The sequence below is a fragment of the Leptonychotes weddellii genome, chromosome 2 (genome assembly GCF_054177405.1).
Source record: "Leptonychotes weddellii isolate Sample4059 chromosome 2, ASM5417740v2, whole genome shotgun sequence".
Taxonomy (NCBI): Eukaryota; Metazoa; Chordata; class Mammalia; order Carnivora; family Phocidae; genus Leptonychotes; species Leptonychotes weddellii.
In genome coordinates, this window is record NC_138370.1 from 118132220 (window position 1) to 118156052 (window position 23833).

Genomic DNA, 23833 nt, shown 5'->3' on the forward strand with positions numbered 1-23833 from the left:
AAATAAATAAATAAATAAATAAATAAATAAAAATATCACAGCTAGGTGCATGGGGGGGACCATAACCCAGGGGAGAGGCTTGTGCCCTCAAAGAGAATGAGGACAAGTGCCTCAGAGCATTTGAAATATATTCAACTCTTGGGCCAGGATATGCAGCTCCAAGGGTGCCATTCTCACGGTGCTCTATATGGATGGCATCCCTTCGTGGAATATTCCAGAGACACTGCAGGTTGTACCTTTGGCAGTGGGGCAGCATTTGGTCTTGTCCACTGCATGCCATTGTTGTACCCAAATGCCCTCATCTCATAGCGGAGCTTGGGGCTTCACTTGAATCCAAGGATGAGGAGTTCAGAATCTGAGGGGTCTGTCTGAGGGAAATCTCTCCCCCTTGGATGTGAACCCAGAGCCTCAAGATGTGAGCTGGGGTGACCCTAACACACCCTGTGTTATACTGTGATGATTGTGAAGAAAAATCGACCCCAGTCCATTAGAGATGGGATAGCCTCCACCCTGTAGGACCAGCCTGGCAGCAATGATGGGTGCCCTTCAGAACTTTGCAAATGCAGAGGGAAAAGAAAAGCTGCCCCTTTTTTCCTGGCCAATCAAGCTTGATTTGCTGCAGCTCCTGGGGAAAGGAACAGGATGAGGAGGGTTATGTATGTGACGGGAGTACGCTGAGAAGCCTGGGCTTCATTCAGCCTGTTTCAAACTGTGGACTGTAACCTATTAGTGGGTGTGAAACACTTTAGTCTGGTTTGTGACTGACATTAAATAGTAATAAATTAGAAAGTATCAGTGCACTGCACAGACTAAGGATTAAGGATGGTTTCATGAAAATTGTATGTGTTCCATTTGTGTATTTTCTAGGTTGCAGTGTGTAAGATATTTTACTGCAAGTCTATATTAAAGAGGGCACGTATTGAATAGAGCACTGGGTGTTATAAGCAAACAATCATGGAACACTACATCAAAAACTAATGATGTAATGTATGGTGATTAACATAACATAATAAAATTAAATTAAAAAACAAAACAAAACAAAAACAAACCAAACAGCTGCCTCCTTAACAAGCCAAGTAGTAACTCGTCTTTTCTTTTTTCTTTTTTTAAGATTTATTTATTTACTGGAGAGAAAGAGAGAGAGCGCGCGCACAAGCTAGGGGGAGGGGAAGAGGGAGAGGGAGAGAGAGAATCTCAAGCAGACTCCCCACCGAGCAGGAAGCCCAATGAAAGGCTTGATTTCATGACTCTGAGACCATGACCTGAGCCGAAATCAAGAGTCAGACGCTTGACTGAGCCACCTAGGTGCCCCAGTAACTTGTCTTTCAGTCTAGGGGTCTAGGTAACTCATTTGCCCAGTTGGGAAAACCTATTAACCTTGTGATAAAAACCCAAGTTGGTTTGGTTTGTTTTGTTTTTTCATAACAAACATGCTGGTAGCAGAAAGTAGTTGCTCGTGTCTCTGAAGAGCCTTCCAGGAGGAGGCTGTCTCCACTTTACTGATGCGGGGCCTCCGGGGCCTCAGAAGCTTAGAGACCATCCCGGTGGCTCTTCTTCGATTCTCTTCTGTGACTCTCCTTGTCACTGGAACTGCTACTCCCCTTAGGTTTGGGCCAAAATCAAATGCCTCTTTCCAGGGCTTGCTTTTCATTAGGTATCATGTCTTAGAATTTTCATGGATGAGCTAAAGCTGTCACGGTAACAAATGGGGGGAAAAGTGCCTATGCGGCCACCCAAAGCTGTCATTTTTGTTTGTTTGGAGAGACAAAAAGGTGCCGTTGAGGTGCAGGGAGGAGTTGATGGCGAAATGAAAATAAAACTCGGATTTTACCTTCAGAAAGTTTATGCTGGCTGACAGGAGTGATAGCTTTCTTGGGGTTTGAATGGAATTCACATACAGGGTTTTATTCTAAACATCAAAAGCCTTTGCCCCTTGAGCCCCTTCAGCTCTGAGGAAAGCCTCCTCCCATCATCTACCCGGCATGTGAAATAGAAACATCTATTTATTCATAAAGCTCGGGGAAGTTACTTATTTCAAGCAATAAAATATTCCAAGGTCTCCACACAGATTACAGGAAAACTTTGGCTTCCTTATTGTGGAGCTCTTCTGACTGGGTATTTCCTTTTTGTTGTATTAGGCCTTCAAGAAATGGCTCTTGAATGCTTCCTGATTATTATCCTAAACATGAAGGCATAGTCTGAAATATAAAACAAGATGTGTCCACTGTTTTCTTTGTATGGGAAAGTAGTTACCTTTATTGTGCTCACTAGATACAAATGCCCTCTGTGGTTTCTCTCAGAGGCCGTCAGCTCGGGCCAGGCCGGAGGTGGGCCCTGGGGCCGGAACGTCTGGCTTATCTTGCTGCTGCCACTGGGGACTCCCACTGCCCAGTCACAGTGACAGCATTGGAAGGATATTGATCCCCTGTGTACTGTGTGTCAGGCACGTGACATTCCTCATCTTTTTTTTTTTTTTTAAAGATTTTATTTATTTGAGAGAGAGAATGAGAGAGAGAGAGCATGAGAGGGGGGAGGGTCAGAGGGAGAAGCAGACTCCCTGCCGAGCAGGAAGCCCGATGCGGGACTCGATCCTGGGACCCCGGGATCATGACCTGAGCAGAAGGCAGTCGCTTAACCAACTGAGCCACCCAGGCGCCCACGTGACATTCCTCATCTTTAACCCCAGAAACAATCCTTCCAGATTTGTTTCGTTCTGTCCATTTTACTGATGAGGAGACAGATGCAGAAAGGATCAGAGAAGAACTAAGCATAGCCACATGCATATTTTTTTACATTACTTTTTCGGTCTGACTTTATCTTTCCCACTTATTTTAGGGCCTACTCGTTTGGAGGCAGGGAGGAGAAGTACATGTATATTTAACCGTCATCACTTTAATGTACCGTAAAGCCAGCACAAAGCAAGCTTTAACCCATGTGTTCTCGTGCTGGCGCTCTGCGTTCTAATTCTAAAGTTTGGTCGGTGTATTAATGTGTGATGTACAAAACAATGAGATTTAGCACTTGTGTATTGACTCTCAGTCACATTTGTTTTCCCCAAACACTTAATATGAACATTTCCAAATACAGAGGATTTTTTCTTTTAAGATTGTATTTATTTATTTGGGAGAGAGAGAGTCTGGGCTGGGGAGGTGGGTGGGAAAGGGCAGAGGGAGAGGGAGAAGCAGATTCCCCGCTGAGCAGGGAGCCCCATCAGGACTCGATTCCAGGACCCCAGGATCATGACCTGAGCCGAAGGCAGACACTTAACCGACTGAGCCATCCAGGCGCCTCAAACACAGAGGATTTTATTTTATTTATTTTTTCAAAGATTTTATTTATTTGAGAGAGAGAGAGAGAGCACAAATGGGGGAAGGGGCGGAGGGAGAGGGAGAAGCAGACACCCCGGGGAGCAGGGAGCCTGACATGGGGCTGGATCCCAGGACCCCGGGATCACGACTGATGCCCCACCAACTGAGCCACCCTGGCGCCCCCGGATTTTAAAGAATACTACAGTGAACACCTACATGTCTACTACTCGATTCAACAGTTATTAACATTTTACCATATTTGTTTTAATCTATCTGTAATTTTTTTTTCTCATTTAAAAATACGTTGCAGATGTTATGGCCCTTTAACCCTAAATAATTCCACATGCATCCCCTAAAAATAAGGACATGATCATAACTTAATAATAATCTGTTATCTGCTTTATATTCAAATTTCTCTTAGTTTTCCTTAAAATACCTTTTATAATAGATTTTGGGGGAACCAGGATTCAGTCAAGCTTATTGCATTGCATTTGAATGTCGTTTGTGCTCGCTGTCTTTAGAACAGACCCTCTACCTTTGACATTGATTTTTTGAAGAGACCAGGTCAGTTTTCGGTAGAATTTTTCACATTTTGGATTATCTGATTGTTTCCCTTTTTTCTCCTGTTTCTTGTAAACTGGGAGCTGGGTCTCAGAGCATATTTAAAGTTAAGCACATTTGGTGAGAAGGCCTCAAGGGTGATGTATGTGTACTTCATATTTATCACATCAAAAAGCACCTCGTGCCAAGTTCTTCCACTGTTACTGACGCTAAGTTTCATCTCTTGGTAAAGTGCCAGATTCTTCCATGGTAAGATGCGATTTTCCCCTTCACAGTTAGTAAGGGTGCTGCTTTATTTATTTATTTATTTGACAGAGAGAGAGAGAAAGAGCACAAGCAGGGGAAGTGGCAGGCAGAGGGAGAAGCAGGTTTCCCGCTGAGCAAGGAGCCCGATGCAGGGCTTGATCCCAGGACCCTGGGATCATGACCTGAGCTGAAGGTAGCCGCTTAACTGACTGAGCCACCCAGGCGCCCCTGGAGGGTGCTGCTTTGACACCAGGGGAATATCCTGCTTCCCAGCAATCCGTTGACCTAATGATTCCAGCTTCTGTATTAGTTCGCAGGGGCTGCCCTCACAAAGTACCACAGACTGGGGGCTTACCCAACAGGAATGTATTATCTCACAGTTCTGGATGGTAGCAGCCTGAAATCAAGGTGACGGCCGGGCTGTGGGGGTGGTGCTGTGAGGGCGGGGCTGCGGGCGATGGGGGCGGGGCTGTGGGGGCGGGGCTGTGAGGGCGGGCTCTGTTCCAGGCCCCTCTCTCCTTGGCTTGTAGATGGCTGTCTCCCCATGTCACTTCACATCCTCCTCCCTTTTTCTGGGCCTGTCCACATCTCCTCTTCTTGTAAGGACACTGGTCATATTGGATTAGGGCCCACCCTAGTGAACTCCTTTTAACTTGATTCTGTCTATAAAGACCCTATCTCCAAAAGGTCACATTCTGGGGTGCTGGGGGGGCGTGTCAGGACTTCAACATAAGAATTTGGGGGGACAGCCCAACCCACAGCAGCATCCATTGATGATTCGTGCTGGAACCCATTGTTTATCAGCGTCTTGATTTAGGTTCTCTGGGAAACGGATTCTGGGAGGCAGATTTGTGTGCTGGTTAATCAGGGGCTGTGCTTGGTAACCTCCGTGAGAGACTAGGAGAAGCAGGACCAGGTGGAGAGAGAAACTGAGCTGCACCACAGCTGCAACAGAGGCCTCACCCGACACTGCAGACAGCTCTGGACCTGGACGGGTCTTCAGGGATATCACAAATTGAGGCAAAGGGCCAGGCCTTTGTGCCCCTTTATGACACAAGCATTGGACACAGGCTGCCACCAGGGAAGGGGCGAGAGCTTGGGCCGGGCAGCTTCATTCCATGATGGCAGCGCCTGGGGAGAGACTCAGCTGCAAGCTTCCAGGCACCAACACTGCCAGCAGTTGGGGGAGTGAGGGCCCGGGTCCTATAGGGAAGGTTGAGACAGACACCACAGCATCTGGACAATGCGGGATTGCAGAGGGTGACTTTCCCCCAAAGCTACATTTGTTACCTGGCACTTTTCTAGAAAGAAGAGCTTTCCCTCATCAACTAGAAATGAATTATAAGGGCGCCTGGGTGGCTCAGTCCTTAAGCGTCTGCCTTCGGCTCAGGTCATGATCCCAGGGTCCTGGGATCAAGCCCCACATCAGGCTCCCTGCTCAGCGGGGAGTCCACTTCTCCCTCTCCCACTCCCCCTGCTGTGTTCCCTCTCGAGCTATATCTCTCTTTCTGTCAAATAAAAAAATAAAATCTTAAAAAAAAAAGAAATGAATTATAGAGTTCTTTCTAAAAAGACTGGGAAAATCTTAAATGTTTAAATTTTTCCCTTTAATCACCAACTTTCCAAATAAGGAGTTGATATAATCCAGCTATACTCTGAGTTGCATGATGACTTCTGCCAATGTGGGCCCCTGCTGCCATAAAAACATTAGAAATTACATTTTACAATGGTGTTGGTCTAAAGATGAATATAACTTAGGCAGCACTCGTGATCTTATATACAGTATTCTATTCATTTGTTTTCCTTCTGAAGGAAATGTACCGTGGGCTTTCAGCACTATGTCTACTGTACCTAATGGATAAGTTAGTCCGGGTTATGCTCCATCCAGATCAGGGGCCAGGGAGGCAATAAATGAAGAAGGTTGATTCTGAGTGCATTAATGTGCATGGGGAGAGCAGGGGTGACTGTCTAAGGGGAAGGGGCCTTTAGCTCCAGTAGAAAGTGGCCATGCAGGAAAGTGAGGTGGCCTGGTGTCGTTACATCTTTCCATTTTTCAAGAGAAGCCAGAAATAGAGATTTTTATTTAAAAAAAATTTTTTTTTTTTTTTTTACGATTTTATTTGTCAGAGAGAGAGAGAGCACAAGCAAGGGGAATGGCAGGCAGAGGTAGAAGCAGGCTCCCCGCTGAGCAGAGAGCCTGATGCGGGACTCCATCCCAGGACCCTGGGACCATGACCTGAGCCGAAGGCAGACACTTAACCTACTGAGCCACCCAGGTGCTCCTGAAATTGTTTATTTTTAATTGTTGGCTCAGTTTTTTAAAAATCCGTGGGCTGATTGTGGCCACAGGGCTGTCAATTGGAGGAGTTGGTTAGCCATGAGTCTCCCTGGGGAGAGGTTCTGACCTTGACCATACTCAGTACCTTGAAGAAAACCTGGTACATGGAAGGTACTTATCCATGTTTGCTGAGAAACGAATGAATGGATAATTACATTTTGCTAAGGCAACCTATTAAAATTAGGTTGGATTTTATGCATCAAAACCAGAGAAGATCAGAAAACCAGGCCTTGGCTTGTGCTGCAAAGAAAAAAAAAATCTGCCTTGGGGGGCACCTGGGGGCTCAGTTGGTTAAGCGTCTGCCTTCAGGTCATGATCGAGCCCCACACTGGGCTCCCTGCACTTTCAGCTGGGAGTTTGCTTCTCTCTCTCTCTCTGTCTCTCTCTCCAAATTAAATAAATCTTAAAAAAAAAAATCTGTCTTGGGTTATCCACAGCAACTTACAGAGACTTGGCAGGAATAAAAATGTGGGAAGAAAACCCTTGAAACCAGAGTTCATGGACTAGGTCAGGTTGTCTCAATGGTGCAGTCACTAACCAGGCAACCAAAGGGGATTTCTTGGTGTCTTGATAGAATGCGGCATTATTAAATTTTTAAATTTTTTTTCCTACTTAAGGCAGACACATTATTGTGGTAAAAAGAATCTTGCAAAGACTGGGTCTTGTCATTTTTTCCTTTGGGGTCACTGAGTACACCCCACCACCAAACGTTTTTCATCTGTGTCTTTGACTTGTAGTTGCTAGATGGGGAAGTTGAGTCAGAATCCACTGTGTTCATGCCAAGCCCCCGGGAAGGACCTTTCTCTGGTCAGAAGAGTGTGAGGACAATGAGGAGATCTTTGAGGAGAAATGGGGACAGAAAACAGTGCTGCCCAGGGGGGCTTTCTGTTGACTTAACACTTTAATTGCCAGCTCTTTTTTTTAAGATTTTATTTAATTATTTGTCAGAGAGAAAGAGCACAAGCAGGGGGAGTGGCAGGCAGAGGGAGAAGCAGACCCCGCTAAGCAGGGAGCCAGATGTGGGACTTGATCCCAGGACCCCAGGATCATGACCCAAGCCGAAGGCAGTCAGTCACCCAACCGACTGAGCCACCCAGGCATCCCTAATTACCAGCTCTTTTGGCTCAGACATAAAGGCAGCGGTGGTGCCTTGGGCTTCTCTTGCCAGAACTTTTTCCCAAAATGCTCCTCCAGGGCTCAGCCCTCTGACCGTCAGGGTCTCCCAGTCTTCTTGCTTCATTGCTGAGAAGGCGCCTGCTAACTCCGGCCTAAACTTCCAGGGCTTGGGCTCCAACCACTAGCTGTCTTGATTTCCTTAGAGAAATTGCTTGTTAAGAAAAAGAGAAGATGACCCATAATTACCCAGATAATTCAGACAATGAGGGCAGAAATGATCCTTTTTTTGCCACTTCCCCCAAATTGATCAGTTTGGATCATGATTTTAATCTTAGTCTTCCTTCGAGGAACCAACATTTTTTTTTTTAAGATGTATTTATTTATTTATTTTTAGAGCGAGAGAGAGCGTGAGCGCGCACGAGCTGGGGGAGGGGCAGAAGGAGAGGAGAGAGAATCTTAAGCAGGCTCCCCGCCCAACGCAGAGCCCGACTTCGGGCTAGATCTGACCACCCTGAGATCATGACCTGAGCTGAAATAAAGAGTCGGATGCTTAACCAACTGAGGCCCTCAGGCATCCTGAAGGACCAACATTTTTGACATTATAGTTTCTCATTTATGGTCAGAGACATTAATGAGCATGTACATAGCTGTAGCAAAATGTACATATGCACACCTCCCTCCCTCCCTCTCTCACACACACTTACTGCCCAAGAGAAAATCAAAACCAAATAATTAATGAAAAAGTAAATTCAGTATACCCACAGCACAGTAAATTATCGTCTTTGTGCTCAGTTATCTCTAATTGTAATTTCAATAGTTGTGTTTGATTTTGATCGGTTGACGGAGAGAGGAATGACGGGAGTTATCCTGAGTCATAAACTCTGAGTGAGTTTGCTCTTCCTAAATTCACCTCAGAGAACCTGGGAGGGCTGAGGATCAGGGTAAGAAAAATCTCTGCTGGGACCTGGGGCCTCCTTTCCCCTGAAGGCCCAGCTTCCTGGTCACCCAGCCTCAGCCTTGCAAGGGTTACTTTGTGAGAAGAATATGGGGTTTTCAGTAATGCTTATTGAGATATTACTATTTGCTAACTGCTTTATATACATTTCCATTTATGTCACAACTATTCGAGATAGTGTTTTACTTTGTTGGTTTGTTTGCTTCACAGATAAGAGCTGAGACTAAGAAAGAGTAAGATGGTATCCTGCCCCCTCCCCCCCATGCCCCAGCTAGGAAATGGCAGGTGGGCAATTCGGTTACCTGGGCGCCCCCCCCACCCCGCTTTGTGAAAGGAGCCTGCATCCTCCATGACTTGTTCCAGTGAGCTGTGATTCCCACGCCTCATAAATGATTTCCCTCTCCCCCGAAAGAAGCTTTGTGTCATGTAAGAGAGAGGAAGAGACTTTGGAGAGTAAGAAGATGGAAAGGAATTAGGAAGCCACACGGAATAGGGGAAAGATCCAAGTCTAAACTAGCTTGTGTAGTGTTCTTTTTTTTTTTTTAAGATTTTATTTATTTGACAGAGAGAGACACAGTGAGAGAGGGAACACAAGCAGGAGGAGTGGGAGAGGGAGAAGCAGGCTTCCCGCCGAGCAGGGAGCCCGATGCGGGGCTCAATCCCAGGACCCCGGGATCATGACCCGAGGGGAAGGCAGACGCTTAACGACTGAGCCACCCAGGCGCCCCTTGTGTAGTGTTCTTGAACAGTGGTCTCTCAAGGATTTGCTGTGGTGTCATACTGAACGAATACTGAGAGATAATAAAATAACTTCGAGTTTTGTTTGTTGCATTTTTAGTAAAATGTTAAGCAATTGACAACTCCAAATATAGCTCTTATGTATCTTCTATATGTATTTCTGTGTCTCTCTGTCTATGGGTCTGTTGGCCTTTCCTTAAGTGTCTTCTGCATCTAGGAAGGACTGGAGAGGAGAGACAGTCATTTACTGGCCAGAGCCCGGAACTGACTTTCAGAGTAGTTGCACCGGCGAGCGAGGCAGGTATCTGAGCGTGAGCACAGTGTCTTCTCGAATTGCAGCTCCCGCCCCACCCCCAGCTTGCCCTGTCCCCAGGAGCCATCACCCTGTTTATTTGCTCTGATTGCAACCTCTCCCCTCCCCTTGGTGAAAGACAATTCTGTGGGTGCTTATCACATCTCCACGCAGGTTGCTGCTGCAGGAGCCCTGCTGCTCACCGCGCTCCCCCGGCCGAGTGCTGAAATATTAAAGTCCCCGCTGTCCAAGGCCTGAGGGGACAGCCCGAACCATCAAATGGAGCTGCTGGGAGGGGAATGCAAGCAGGACCCGGAGTTCACAAGAAAGGGCAGCCTGGTCTCTCCCATCCCAAGTCGCTTAGCATTTACAAGACCCGAGGCCTCTCAGGATCCAGGGCTCCGAAGAGGGTCAGCCTCCGGGTGGGTTGGTGAGCACGCAGAGGGGCCAGATGGTCTCTTAGAGAGGGTATGCCTCATAGGGCGGGGTTTCTCAGCCCTGGTTGTGCATCCAAATCACCCGTGGAGGGAGAGGCCGGCTCTCCCAGCCCTCATCCGGGATTCATTCTGTTCTGTGGGCCCCAGCATCTAAGTGCCCAGCTGACTGCAATGCGCAGCCAGGGCTGAGAACCACCGCATCAGGAGAAAGAGCCGGGGGCTGGACTGATCTAGTGTTTGGGCGCTCGCTCTGTCCTGAGATCCCAAGGCATTTACTTAACGCTCTGGGCCTCAGTTTTGCACCTTTGTAAAACTGGGGTTATAACATGTACCTCATAGGAGTAAAACAATAAAATTGGGTATATTGGTAGTGATGGTCCGTGGCAGACATCCAGTGTGAGTAGACTCCCTTTTCCAGCCCCCCTTCTGACACTCTGTTAGGCAGTGGTGTGCATTTGTTTTTTAATTTTATTGATTTATTTAAAAAGATTTTATTTATTTATTTATTTGACAGAGAGAGAGAGCGTGCACAAGCAGGGGAAGCGGCAGAGGGAGAGGGAGAAGGCTCCATGCTGAGCAGGGAGCCCAATGCAGGGCTCGATCCCAGGAACCTGGGGTCATGACCTGAGCCGAAGGCAGCCACTCAGCGCTCAACCGACTGAACCACCCAGGCATCCCATTTGTTTTTTAAAGAGGAATTTTATCGTGGGTTGGTTTAAGAAATCAAGGGAACAAAATTCCTTTTGCACTCTGTTCCTAAATATCTATCTTTTCATCTGATCACTGCTGTAACAGGGGTTGTAATGATCTTATGTATGCAAAATATTTGAAGGTGGCCAAAGGAAGATTGTTTTAAAAAGTATTAGAGGGAGTTATATAGCAAAATATTAACAGGGAATGATCTGGGGTGCTTGACTGTTTTTGCCCCTCTACTCTCCATGCATCTTCTAAATACTGCCATGCTTAAAGCCCTTTAATCGTTTCCCTTGGCCTCAGCGCAACATCCAGTCACCTCGGTGCACCTCCAACACCTTTTGACTGGCCCTCCGTTTAAGGCTCTTGAACCTCTTTTTGACCTCCCCTTCCCTTTTCACCCTGGGCTTCAAACACACACTTTTTAAAAACTGTGGTAAAATATACATAACAGAATTTATTATTTTAACCATTTTTAAGTGTGCAGTTGTGTGGGATCACCTACATTCACAATGTTGTGCAACCACCCCCACTATCCATCTCCAGAACTTTGTCACCATCCCAAACTGAAACTCTGTACCCATTGAACAACTCATTTCCCCTTACCTCCATCCCCTAGTAACTCCTATCCTACTTCCTGTCTCTATGAATTTGCCTCTTCTAGGTACCTCACATAAGTGGTATTAAACAATATTTGTCCTTTTGTGTCTGGTTGATTTCACTTAGCATAATGTTTTCAAAGTTCATCCATGTTCTGTAGCGTGGGTCAGAATTCCATTCCACTTGATGGTCAAATAAGATTCCATTGTATGTACACCACATTTTGTTTATCCATCCATCTGTTCATGGACATTGGGTGTTTTCACCCTTTGGCGATTGTGAATAATGCTGCTAGGAACATGGGTGAATTAGTATCTGTTTGAGTCCCTGCTTTTAATTCTTTGGGGCTATATACCCAGAAGTGGAATCCTGGATCACATGATAATTCTATGTTTAACTTTTTGAGGAACCACCCAACTTTGCCATGGTGGCTGCATCATTTTTCATTCCCACTAGCAATTCACAAGGGTTCCAATTTCTCCACATCCATGCCAGCACTTATTTTCCGTTTGTTTTTGTTTTGTTCTAGTAGCCCTCTGAGTGGGTGTGAGGTGGTCAGAGACAGACTTCTTATCAGATCCCCTTCTCCCCTTATCAGATTGCCTCCTCCTCATACTTTAGGGGTTAGCTTAATTCTTACTTCTGCTGTGAACTCTTCTCCAGTCCCCCAAACTAAATTATCCCCCTTTTATTTATTTATTTATTTATTTATTTATTTATTTATTTTTTAGTAATCTCTACGCCGAGTGTGGGGTTTGAACTCATGACCCTGAGATCAAGAGTCACATGCTCTTCCAACTGAGCCAGCCAGATGCCCCTAAATTATCCCCCTTTTAATCTCTCGTATATGATGCTGTTTGTCTCCTCTGCAGCACTTGCTGTAATTTATAATTATATAGTAAATAATTTACTTTCCAAACTCCTATCAACTCAAGGAGACAAAGGCCCGTATTTGTGTGGTCACCTTGAGGACCCAGTTCCAAGCTCAGTGCATGGTTTATAATAGGTGCTCAATAAACTGTCTCATGAATCCTTGGGTTGTCTGGTGCTCCAAGGCAAGCTGAGGCAGAATTGGATTCAGAATGATGGTGAGGGCATTCTTGGAAGTGAACTTGCCAATTGGTAAAGGCAAAACACAAAACAAGAGTCTTAACTTTCAGCTTATGTTTTGAGCTGACTAAAAGGACATGATGCACTCGGGCTCCTCTCCTCCCATTACAATTAAGGCAACCCTGAAGGGTCAAGCAGCCCGCAGAGGTAGGTGTTGAATGTGGGCTCTTCCTGCCTTAGATTGCCACCTGGCTGCATCACTTTCTGTCTAATTGCCTTTGTCTATAAGATGGAAATCATACTATCCACCCCTAGACTTGAGATGAGTATTCACAGAGTTACTATGTATAAATTTTTTACGATTTATTTATTTATTTGAGAGAGAGAACATGAGCAGGGGGAGGGGCAGAGGGAGAGAGAGAATCTCAAGCCGACTCTTCACTGAGCGTAGAACTGTATGCAGGGCTCAATCCCATGACTCATGAGATCATGACCCATGAGATCATGACCTGAGCCAAAATCATGAGTCAGACGCTTAACCGACTGAGCCACCCAGGCACCCCTGTATAAATTGTTTAGAACAGGGCCTGGTACATAGAGAGCTCTTGGTCAATAGTAGCTATTATTATTTAGTAGCTTTCACTCTAGAGATAGAGGAAAATAGATAATACACACAGTTAAAGAATTCTGCTAATTGCTTCTTCTGTCTAGTGCTCACAGATGGGTCTCAAAGGGAGCTGTCCATCTCTTCCTCTGACAGGTCCAGAATTAAGGGAGTTTTAATTTTTGGTTCTTAACATCTCTCTAGGACTTTTCTCTGGTTGTGTGGTCCAGAGGGAGTCACTACAATAATTCTCTAAACATTGCTCCAATTGAGGACCAAGATAGATGGAAGGCTTGACCTTCCATCATGAAAATTAAAGGGACTGTGGATTCTTCCTCTTTTGTTGCTGGCAGCTAGAGCTGAGCTTGTGATCCACGCATGGACAGATAGGTGCTTCTGCCTTGGAATCTTGGGTCCTGATAGATTCAGGCATAGGTGAAGGGTCAAATAGAGGCTCTTCTTGGCAGCTGTGGAAGACTTAAGGGACCACAGTATGACATGAGTTTCCAGTGGTGCCAAGAGTCCAGGGGTGATGACGTCTATGGTGGTATCCTAGGCAAATGGTTGCTTTTTGTTTGTTTTGTTCTGTTCTGTTTTGTGACATGTCTATTTTATTTTACATTGAGAAAATGTACATAATAACAAAGTCTAATAGGAATTCAGTAATAGTTTTTTTAGTGACTGCTTTATTGAGTTATAAACTCATAACATACAATTCATCTATTTGAAGTATATAATTCATTGGTTTTTAGTATATTCATGGAATTGTGCAACCATTACCAAAATCAGTTTTAGAACATTTTTATCACACTTCACACCAAATCCCTGTACCCATTAGCAGTCATTTTCCACTCCCCTTCCTGCCCTCCCTGTCCCTTGCAACATGAATCTACTTTCTGTCCCTATAGATAACAAATTGTTCTTAAACCAGGATTTAAACTATACCTTCCTTCCCTTGAGGTAAAGTTCCTACTGAAGTCTTGCATTTTTTAACCATTGTGGCAGAACAAATTAACCCCAAATTTAGCAGCTTAAGGCAACATACATTTATTTTCTCACAGTTTTTGTAAAGCAGGAATCCAGGTACTGCTGGAGCTGGGTCCTCTGTTCCAGGATCTCTCACAAGGCAGCAGTGTGTTGACCTGGGCTCCTGTCTTATCTGAAAGCTTAACTGAGGAAGGATCTGCTTCCAAGCTCACTTACACTGTTGTTGGCAAGACTCAGTTCCTTGAGGATTATTGGACTGAAGTCTCATTTCCTCACTGGTTGTTGGCTAGAGGCCACCCTCACTTCCTTGCTACATGGGCCATTCCAATACAACAGCTTACTTCATCAAAGCCAACACAAGAGAGAACCTGCTAACAAAACAGAAATCACAATCTTTTGTAACCTAATCATAAAACTGACATTCCCTCAACATTGCTATATTCTTTGGTTAGAAGCAAGTTACTAAAGGGGAAGAAATTACACAAGGCCATGAATACCAGGAGGCAGGAGGCACTGGGGCCATCTTGGAGGCTCTGCACCAAAACTGTCCTGCAACCCTTCCATGAGATCTGTAGGCTGTTTAGTACCTTTCTAATACATTTCTTTTTTGGGTTGAGCTAACCAGAATTGGTGACTCTTGTTTGCATCCAGACTAATATATGTGTTTGTTGCTTACTATTCTGTGATTTTGTGATTCTGCTTTCTATTGATCTAGCTCCTTAATCTGCAAGGTATAAGCTATTTGATAAAATTATTAACACTGCTTGTTACTCCTTTTCCCCCCAAAGGACTACTTTCCTCTACTTATCAATTCTGTATCTGAATAATTCACTGTCTCAGAGCCAACTAGCAAACATCCATCTGAAAACTAGTTTGGATATTAATCTCCACAAAGATCATAGAAGAGAGGTTAAGAACCTCTCAAATTAGCCCTATCAAAATAGGAAAACTGAGTCCTATTAATAGAACAGCCTCATATTCAGGCCAGGGTTTTTGTAGTTTGTCCTCATTTGGGCTACAGCCAGAAGGTTGCTTTCTTCCTTAGAGGTTCTGCAGAATTTTAGTATCAGAAATCCAGAGCAAACTAGCTTTGGCAAGAAAAGGGGATTTGTTGGCTCACATAACTAGGAGAAATACCGGGAGGCTCACAGGATCAAAAAAACTGTAGAACTCTGGGGGCTGCAACCAGTGGGCCAGGGCAGGCAGCTCTCCTCCTAGCTCTTGTTGGCATCTCCACCATCTTCATGTCTCATTTTCTTGGCCTCATTCTCTACTATTGCAATCATGCTTTGGTATGTAACCTTTAGTCTTTGAACCAGAAGGGAGAGAAGGGTTGGGTCAAGTGTTTACTCCCAAGCCCAGGAAGATGGGGTACTACGCTAGGCCAGGCTTGGGTTACATGGCCACATTCCTGTTGCCAGAAGAAGGACCATGCAAAACCAATAGCCACTACTGCCCAGGGCAGACCAACCATGTAAGTGATCCCTGAAATCCTGGAGATCCCAAACAGGACAAGACAATGCCATCATCTGTGATAAGGCCCTGTCTGGGAACCGTACATTGAACATATTCTTTTTTGGCCAATGTTTTTCATGGATTCTTGGAATTCATTTTATTGCAGCCAAGGTTCAGTGTCTTAATCCACTGGAGAAATAGGGTCACACTGAATTTTTCCATTACAGATTTCACTTGTTCCCTAACTACTTGACAGTTGGAAAAAATTATAGGTAGAGACATGGAGGCCAGGGATGACATGGAAAATAGCTGTCCAGGGGCGCCTGGGTGGCTCAGTTGGTTAAGCGACTGTCTTCGGCTCAGGTCATGATCCTGGAGTCCGGGGATTGAGTCCCACATTGGGCTCCCTGCTCAGTAAGGAGTCTGCTTCTCCCTCTGACCCTCCTCTCTCTCATGCTCTCTGTCTCTCATTCTCTCTCTCTCAAATAAATAAAATCTTAAAAAAAAAATTAAAAAAAAAAAAGAAAACAGCTGTCCATTTCATAGACTCATGACCAAGGTTAAATTATAATAACAAGAGACCAGAGTTTTTTATATACTGTTACTTTCTGTGATTTATGGGCAGATTGTTTTTTGTTTTTAACCTTTCAAGTAAGGAATGATTTGTCAAGTTCATGAAAACCACATGTATTCAGAGACTCATTAATCTTAGAGCCAAGGGCAAGTCTCACTTTTAGACCCATATAAATATGGATTGAGATCAAGATCAGTTGGACTTGACTTTTGGGAGATGTAATATGGTTCTACCTTCAGTGTATATTGACACTGAAGTTACCCTGGTAATTCTTCCAAAGAAGTGCTATAGTGGGCTCCCGAAAAACTCCTCTTGTCCTGGTACCATTCACAATTGTTCAGCGATGTACTCACATCTGATCACTTGTTCTTTGCCAGCTCTTTATAGAGGGCCCTGTATGTGCTAAGTGCTAGAAGCAATTGTGCAGGATAATCTGCCTGATCCTACCTACTTATAGCTTGGTTTAGAGTTCTCCACCCAAGTAAGGAAGAAGCTCACTTTTAAGTTTAGATTAGGATCTAATATTAAGGATGATGGTGGGATGTAGAGAAGTAAAGATAAAACTTATCTGGTGTCTCTTAGAGGCATAGTGGAGTGTAGAGGTTAGGAGCTCGGTTCTTGGTTCAAACAGACTAGGGTTTGACTCTTAGCAAAGACACCTCCTAGCTTTGTGACACTGGGAAATTAGTTAACTTCTTTCAGCCTTGGTTTTCTCATCTATAAAATGGGGCTGATAATAATATAAACCCTATAGGATTGTTTGATGTGTTTTTAATAAGATAATCTAAGGACGACATTTAGCCTTGTGTGGGCATATTGCTGTAAAAGCACTAGAGTAGTTGTAATCATCTCAGGAATCGTGATTTTGGGGGTATCCTGTGTGTCCCTTTTATACCATACTTTTATAACCTCTCCCAAGTCTTCATACAAAAAGCAATCCACCGCCACCACGTGGGGGCAGTATGGGGTCTCTTGGCAGAGACTTTGGAATTAGGTCAACTCGGGTTTATATGCAGGATTTAACTCTCAGAGATCCAGTTTCTCAACTGTGAAGTGAGACAATACTATGTGTTGCGAGGCTTAAAAATAACATATTTAAGTGGGTGGCAGATCATACGCTCCACTTAAGCTGGCTTTAAAAAAATTCCCCACCTGGCCATCTTCGCCATCCCAGGTCCTAGTGATGGTGTAAGTGGGGATCTTTAGCAAGCAAATCTCAGTTGTCCCTGCCATCAGTTTTCTTTTCATTCTTACTGGTCCTGAGCCAGACTTCACTGCTTTTAGGTCTGGCCTGATTTCATTCAAACCAGTGCCTACGCAGCCATAATAATGGCAGTGCCATTTAGAAATATGGTCTTCGTATAACACTCTTGCTGGCACGGGTGCCAGTTACGAGGCAACATAGAAATCAATCTCAGCTCTACAGAGAGTGGGCACGTAAGACTGAGTTACAGATACACACTAATGTGATTATGACTTTGCATCAAGACTGTCAAGGAACATTAGCAAATAAAAGATGTGTTGGATAGAGAAAAAATTATGTTCAAAGGTCCACGTTCCTTGAGGAAAGTTCTCTCCACGTCTGCCTGGTACTGGAAAATTACAAATCAATAAAAGGGCTGCATTTCCCCAAGTTATCAATTCTTCCTTCACGCTGCAGATTCTTCTCCTAACACCATTTCCCGTGGATCCCTATGCAGAAGACAAAAAAGCCTGTAGAAGCTTGGTGACATTTGCTGACATTCTCCCTGCTTGTGTCTTGCAGCCTACTTCTGCTTCCTCCTGACTGCTCTGGGTGTGACAGCTGGTGCTCATCGCTTGTGGAGCCACAGGTCCTACAAAGCCAAGCTGCCTCTGAGGATATTTCTGGCTGCTGCCAACTCCATGGCTTTCCAGGTGGGGATGGAGGGTCCCCTCTGCCTTGTGACCCAGCACAGATGGCACTGTAGGAGAAGGCACGGGCCTGCTCCCCATGGAGGTCATTCCTTCCCACCATTCCAGCCTCAGGGCTCAGGTCCCCAAGCATTCCCTCTCTGTCCCAAATTTTTGTCTCATTGTAGCTTTAGATATGGTAAAATGTCCCCGAGGGGCTTTGTACCTTTGTACCCCTAAGAATACTAAACCACAGAGGAGGAAAGAGATACCTCCACCCAAAGCCCATGCCCTGAAACCCTGAACAATTGTCCAGCTCTAACCAGGGTGAAGTTCTGTGCTGAGCATGCTATCTGCATATTGCATTTGACCCTCACAGTAACCGCATGAGCTAGGTGTTGTATGTGTCCTCATTTTCCAGATGAGGAACTAAGGTTTAATGAAGTTAAAGAACTTGACAAATTATATGGCTAAAAGTGTACATCCAAGATAAGGAAATGCAGGTCTGACTCTAAAGCCATTGCTCCTAGAAAACATAACCCGGGGGTCACCCTATAAGTTTGTGGTAGAGGCCTATTGAAGATGGTGCTGGAAGACAGGATTTGAGTCTTACTTTGATGGTTGCTGGCTGTGAATCACTTACTCATCTCCAGTTTCTTCATCTGTAAAAAGCAGAATATGACTTCACTCCCATAGTTGTTATGAAGTCATTGAAAGTTGCAGGGAACTATAAAAATGTAACAGAGGGTCATCACTGCACTAGGATTGGGCCGTATCCTTTAGGACTATTCTAGTAGTAGAACATGCCCCACCAGCTTGGGCACTTTCTGAGCTGCTGGATTTTGAGTTGATTATGGATTTCTGTTTCCCCTGTTCCTCATCTGATCCAGGTAGGGTGGGTGGGAACAACGTGCTTTCAAAGTTTCTGCTGATATATGAATGCAGATGATTCCAGGCCCCATGCATTTTCACCCATTGGGGAGAGATGGTGATTCTCAAAACTGCTTTAGGGTCCAGGGAGATAGGCAGCCCAGGAGCCTATCTGTGACTCTCAAATGTGCAAGTCACTTGGCCACCTCTGCAGTGGGCCTCCCATCCCTATAAGACAGTCTGACCCTGAGCATTTCTCCAAGTTGCTCTCATGTCTAAGGACTCATTTCCCCATTTCCCTCCCACAGTTCAAGCCTTCATAAAGCACGTAGGGTATAACACAATAGATTGCTCAGGGAACACAACTCATATTATGGAGTCTACTGGTTATAATTCAAGCACAGTTGGGAATTAGTACCAGGGGCCTAGGGAAAAAGCTATTGTGCACAAAAGAGTAGTTGGCAGCTTCTCGGTTTTATGTTTTTTTCTTCACCATTGGCAATACTAACTAAACCACACTTTACTTTGACTTCAGTCATCTTAATTCAGTGTTGTGCTTTGTTTGTCATAACAATGAGTTATGATAATGATAATTTAGAAACCCATTGACCTCGGTCTTAGATGCTATTTAGGACTTAAGTTGGTAATTTTCATTTGTTTTGTTTGAGCAATTTATTATTTCTAGCCTTCAATTACCCTCTCACGATGCGGTTATAAAGCACCTCTATTATTAAATTTTTTTTCCAACATAAATAACTTGAAACTGAGAACATAAAATTCTTATTTCTGTTTTCCCAAGGAAGCTATTTATTTACAACTCAATTTTCAATAACCTAAGTTTCCTTAGCATAACATCACAGAACAGAACATCACACTGTGATTGTAACTTTACTTTGGGGAGAAAGTACATTGCAGAGGGAAGTACCCAGGTCCTGGAATAAATTCTTGGCTCTGCCATTGGCTAGATGTGGGTCTTTGTGCAAGTCTCTCTTCCCTTCTATGCAAAGGTAGGGGGAAATAAATGATATTTACCTCACGGGGTTGTTGGAAGGATGAAATAATGACTAAAAAGTGCCCAGCTTATAGTTGTACTCAGTGAATATTGTCCCCCCTCTTTATGAGAATTGGCATACTGTCTCATTCATTTCTGTGTTTTGGTGCCTATCATGTCAAAGGCACTCAATGGTAGCTTGTTAAAGAAATGAGAAATTGAATGAATAGTTTTAAAAAGTATTTTTAGAAATCATCACATTTGAACGATGCATACTTCTTTCAGGCCCACATTTGTGGTGGATTTTTTCTTCATTCATTTAACAAATGTTTATTGAGCACCTACTACATGCCAGGCACTGAGCTAGGCACGGTGGGTATACTGATTAGCAGACACAGTCACAATCCTTGCCTTCATCCAGCCTTCTATCTAGTGGAATATTAGAATTCCTACAATTTCCCAGTGGAAATGTCAGTACTTCATGGGTCTGGGGTTTATAACAATGTCACGTAGACCTAGGTGGGAGGTATCTGTAAGATCAGCATCTAGCCAGTTTCCACATGGTGCATAACTGTGTCAGTGGCAAAGAATACAGTCAATCTAGACCACTTGACCCTGGGGAGAGAACAACCTGGGAAAGTAAAAATGTGCTGTGACATGTCCATCCAGGGTACAGACCTGCAACCCTGATTTAATGCAGAGTCATTGGTTTAGTTTCCCTTGGATGTCCTTGTGGGTTTTTAAAGATCATTTCAAGGATTCTCCTGTGCTTTTCTTGATCAGAATGGTCATGCCTTTGGCCAAAATAGACAAGTCATGCCATGGTTGTCTGTATTTGAAGATGAGCAAGATTTTTGCTAGAAGCTGCAAATGAGAGCTTCAAGAACAATCTTCTTAACATTGGGGCTTAAACATTTGAAATTCCCTCTTCTCTTTCTTCTGCAGAGGGAAGGGGCAGGGGCAATAGTGGGAAAGATGGGGGCTTTTCAGCCTGAAAAGATTATGATGGGCCAGGAATGCTAGACAAGGAGCTATGATAATCCTCTGTCCTTTACATTCAGCAGAGACCCCCTGAGTTCCTCCCTGGCCCATTCTCCTTCCTGATCAGCACAATGCAAGTCAACCTAAATGTGGCTTACAAACTCCTTATAATTTTCTTCTAGTCAAATACGGACCCAGGTGAGATATTCTTGCCATCCAGTGGTCTCCAAGAGTTCATTTTTCACAAGCAGTAGCCGGACTTTGGATTTGTGCTCTCACACTCATGCACACATTCCTTCTGGCTGCCGCTGGGTCTCATGAACTCAGTCCAAAAGCACCTGTTAGATGCTGCAGCCTCCTCTCTGCCTGCCCACATTTCTCATCAGATCCTGGTACAGAGGCTTTGGATTTTGACCTGGAAGGGAGTTTAAGGGATTTAGTCTAAATCCTCTCATTTTGCAATGAAGGGTAAAGAGAGGCCCAGAGAATGTCTGACTTGTGAAAGGTCACACAGCTACTCAGTGGATAGACCAGACTGAAACCTGTCTCCTGACCCTCAGGCTGGGGATCCTTTAGGCTCACCCATGGATGTTCTTGTGTGATGTCCAACAGTGTGATCTGTGAACGACTTATAGTTGGCTCTTGTTTTTTTAATCCACTGTGACATCCTGTCCTTTAATTGGTGTATTTAAACTATTCACACTTAAAGTGATTACTGATATAGTTGGATTAACATCTACCATGTTTGTGTTTGTTATTCATTGCCCTTGTTCTTTGTATCTTTTTTCATCTTCCCTGGTTTTAACTGCACATTTTACACGATGCTATTTTCTCTTCCCTTTTAGCATATCAACTATACTTCTTCTTACGGTTGTGTAGTGGTTGCCCTAGAGTTTGCAATATACATTTAGAACTAATCCAAATCCACTTTCAAATAACATTATAGCACTTCCCATTAGTGCAGCAACCTTATAACGGAGCATTCCCATTTCCTCCTTTCTGTCCCCTATTTCATTGCTGTCATTAAGCTATAATCACTGAATACATTGTTGCTCTTATTATTCTGAACAAACTGCTGTCTGTTAGATCGATTAAGAATAAGAAAAATTGAAGGGGGCGCGTGGATGGTTCGGTCAGTTGAGCATCCGATTCTTGGTTTCAGCTCAGGTGGTGAGATCAAGCCCTGCCTTGGGTTCTGTGCTCGGTGCAGAGTCTGCTTGAGATTCTCCACCTCCGCCCCTCACCCCCACCCCCTGCCTGCACGTGTGTGCACTCTCTCTCTAAAATAAATAAAATCTTTAAAAAAAAAAAGAATAAGAAAAACTGAAGATTTTATTTTACTTTCATTTATTCATACTCTAACGCTCTTCTTTTTTTTTAAAGATTTTATTTATTTATTTGACACAGAGAGAGAGAGACTGCAGAGAGGGAACACAAGCAGGGGCAGTGGGAGAAGGAGAAGCAGGCTTCCCACTGAGCAGGGAGCCCGATATGGGGCTCCATCCCAGGACACTGGGATCATGACCTGAGCAGAAGGCAGACGCTTAACGACTGATCCACCCAGGCGCCCCTAATGCTCTTCTTTCTTTATGTAGATCTAGGTCTCTAACCATTCCCATTTTCCTTCTTTTTAAGGAACTTCTATCATTTCTTGCAAGGTAGGTCTACTGGTGACAAATTCCCACAATTTTTGTTTGTCTGAGAAAGTCTTTTTTTTTAAGATTTTATTTATTTATTTGAGTGAGAGAGAGCATGAGCAGGGAGAAAGGGCAGAGGGAGAGAGAGAAGCAGACTCCCCGTTGAGCAGGGAGCCTGATGTGGGGCTTGATCCCAGAATTCTGGGATCGTGACCCAAACTGAAGGCAGACGCTTAACTGACTGAGCCACCCAGGCACCTCTGTCTGAGAAAGTCTTTCTTTCTCTTTTACATTTGGTAAGTAACTTTGTTGGGTATGGAATTCTAGGTTTCAAGGGTTTTCTTTCAACACATTAAATAATTTACTTCACTTTCTTCTTACTTGCATGTTTCTTAAGAGATATCTAGCGTAATTCTTACCATTGTTCCTCTATCGGGAAGGTGTTCTTTCCCCTCTGGCGTCTTTCATTATTTTCTCTCTGCCTTTGATTCTCTGCAGTTTGAATATGATATGCCTAAGTAGAGATTTTTTGCTTTTTACCTGCTTGATGCTCTCTGAGCTTCCCGGATCTATGGTTTGGTGTCTGTCATTAATTTTGGAAAATTTTCAGCCATTATTACATCAAATATTTCTGCTGCTATTTGTTCCTTCTTTTCTCTCTCTTTATTTCTTCTCCTTCTGGTATTCCAATTACACGTTTATTACACTTGTTGTAACTGTCCTATGGTTCCTACATATTCTGTGCCATCTTTTCTTTTTGCATTTTGGTTTGGGAAGTTGCTATTTATGTGTCTTCAAGATCACTGATTCTTTCCATAGCCATGTCCAGTCTACTGGTGAGCCCATCAAAAGCATTCTTCATTTGGTACAGCTTTTCTGACTTCTAGCATTTTTCTTTCATCTTTTATTTTTTTTAAATTTTATTCTATTATGTTATGTTAATCACCATATATTACATCATTAGTTTTTGATGTAGTGTTCCATGATTCATTGTTTGCATATAACACCCAGTGCTCCATTCAATATGTGCCCTCTTTAATACCCATCACCAGGCTATCCCATCCCCCCACCCCCCTCACCTCTAGAACCCTCAGTTTGTTTCTCAGAGTCCATAGTCTCTCATGGTTCATCTTCCCTTCCAATTTCCCCCTCTTCATTTTTCCCTTCTTACTATCTTCTTTTTTTTATTTAACATTAATGTATTATTTGTTTCAGGGGTACAGGTCTGTGATTCATCAGTCTTACACAATTCACAGCACTCACCATAGCACATACCCTCCCCAATGTCTATCACCCAGCCACCCCATCCCTCCCACCCCCACCACCCACTCCAGCAACCCTCAGTTTGTTTCCTGAGATTAAGAATTCCTCATATCAGTGAGATCATATGATACATGTCTTTCTCTGATTGACTTATTTCGCTTAGCATAATACCCTCCAGTTCCATCCACATCGTTGCAAATGGCAAGATTTTGTTTTTGCTTTGTTTTGTTTTATGTCTGCATAATATTCCATGGTATATATATAC

At 44.0% G+C, this 23833-nt stretch overlaps 1 protein-coding gene across 1 annotated transcript in view; it reads left to right on the forward strand.

Moving 5' to 3' along the window:
* The window catches only part of SCD5 (stearoyl-CoA desaturase 5), a 135775-nt gene that overhangs the window by 55499 nt on the left and 56443 nt on the right, over positions 1-23833 (forward strand). Inside the window, exon 2 of the mRNA XM_006741882.3 lies at positions 17720-17850. Within this exon, the coding sequence (XP_006741945.2) occupies positions 17720-17850 (131 nt within the window). The remainder of the gene's footprint in view (positions 1-17719; positions 17851-23833) is intronic.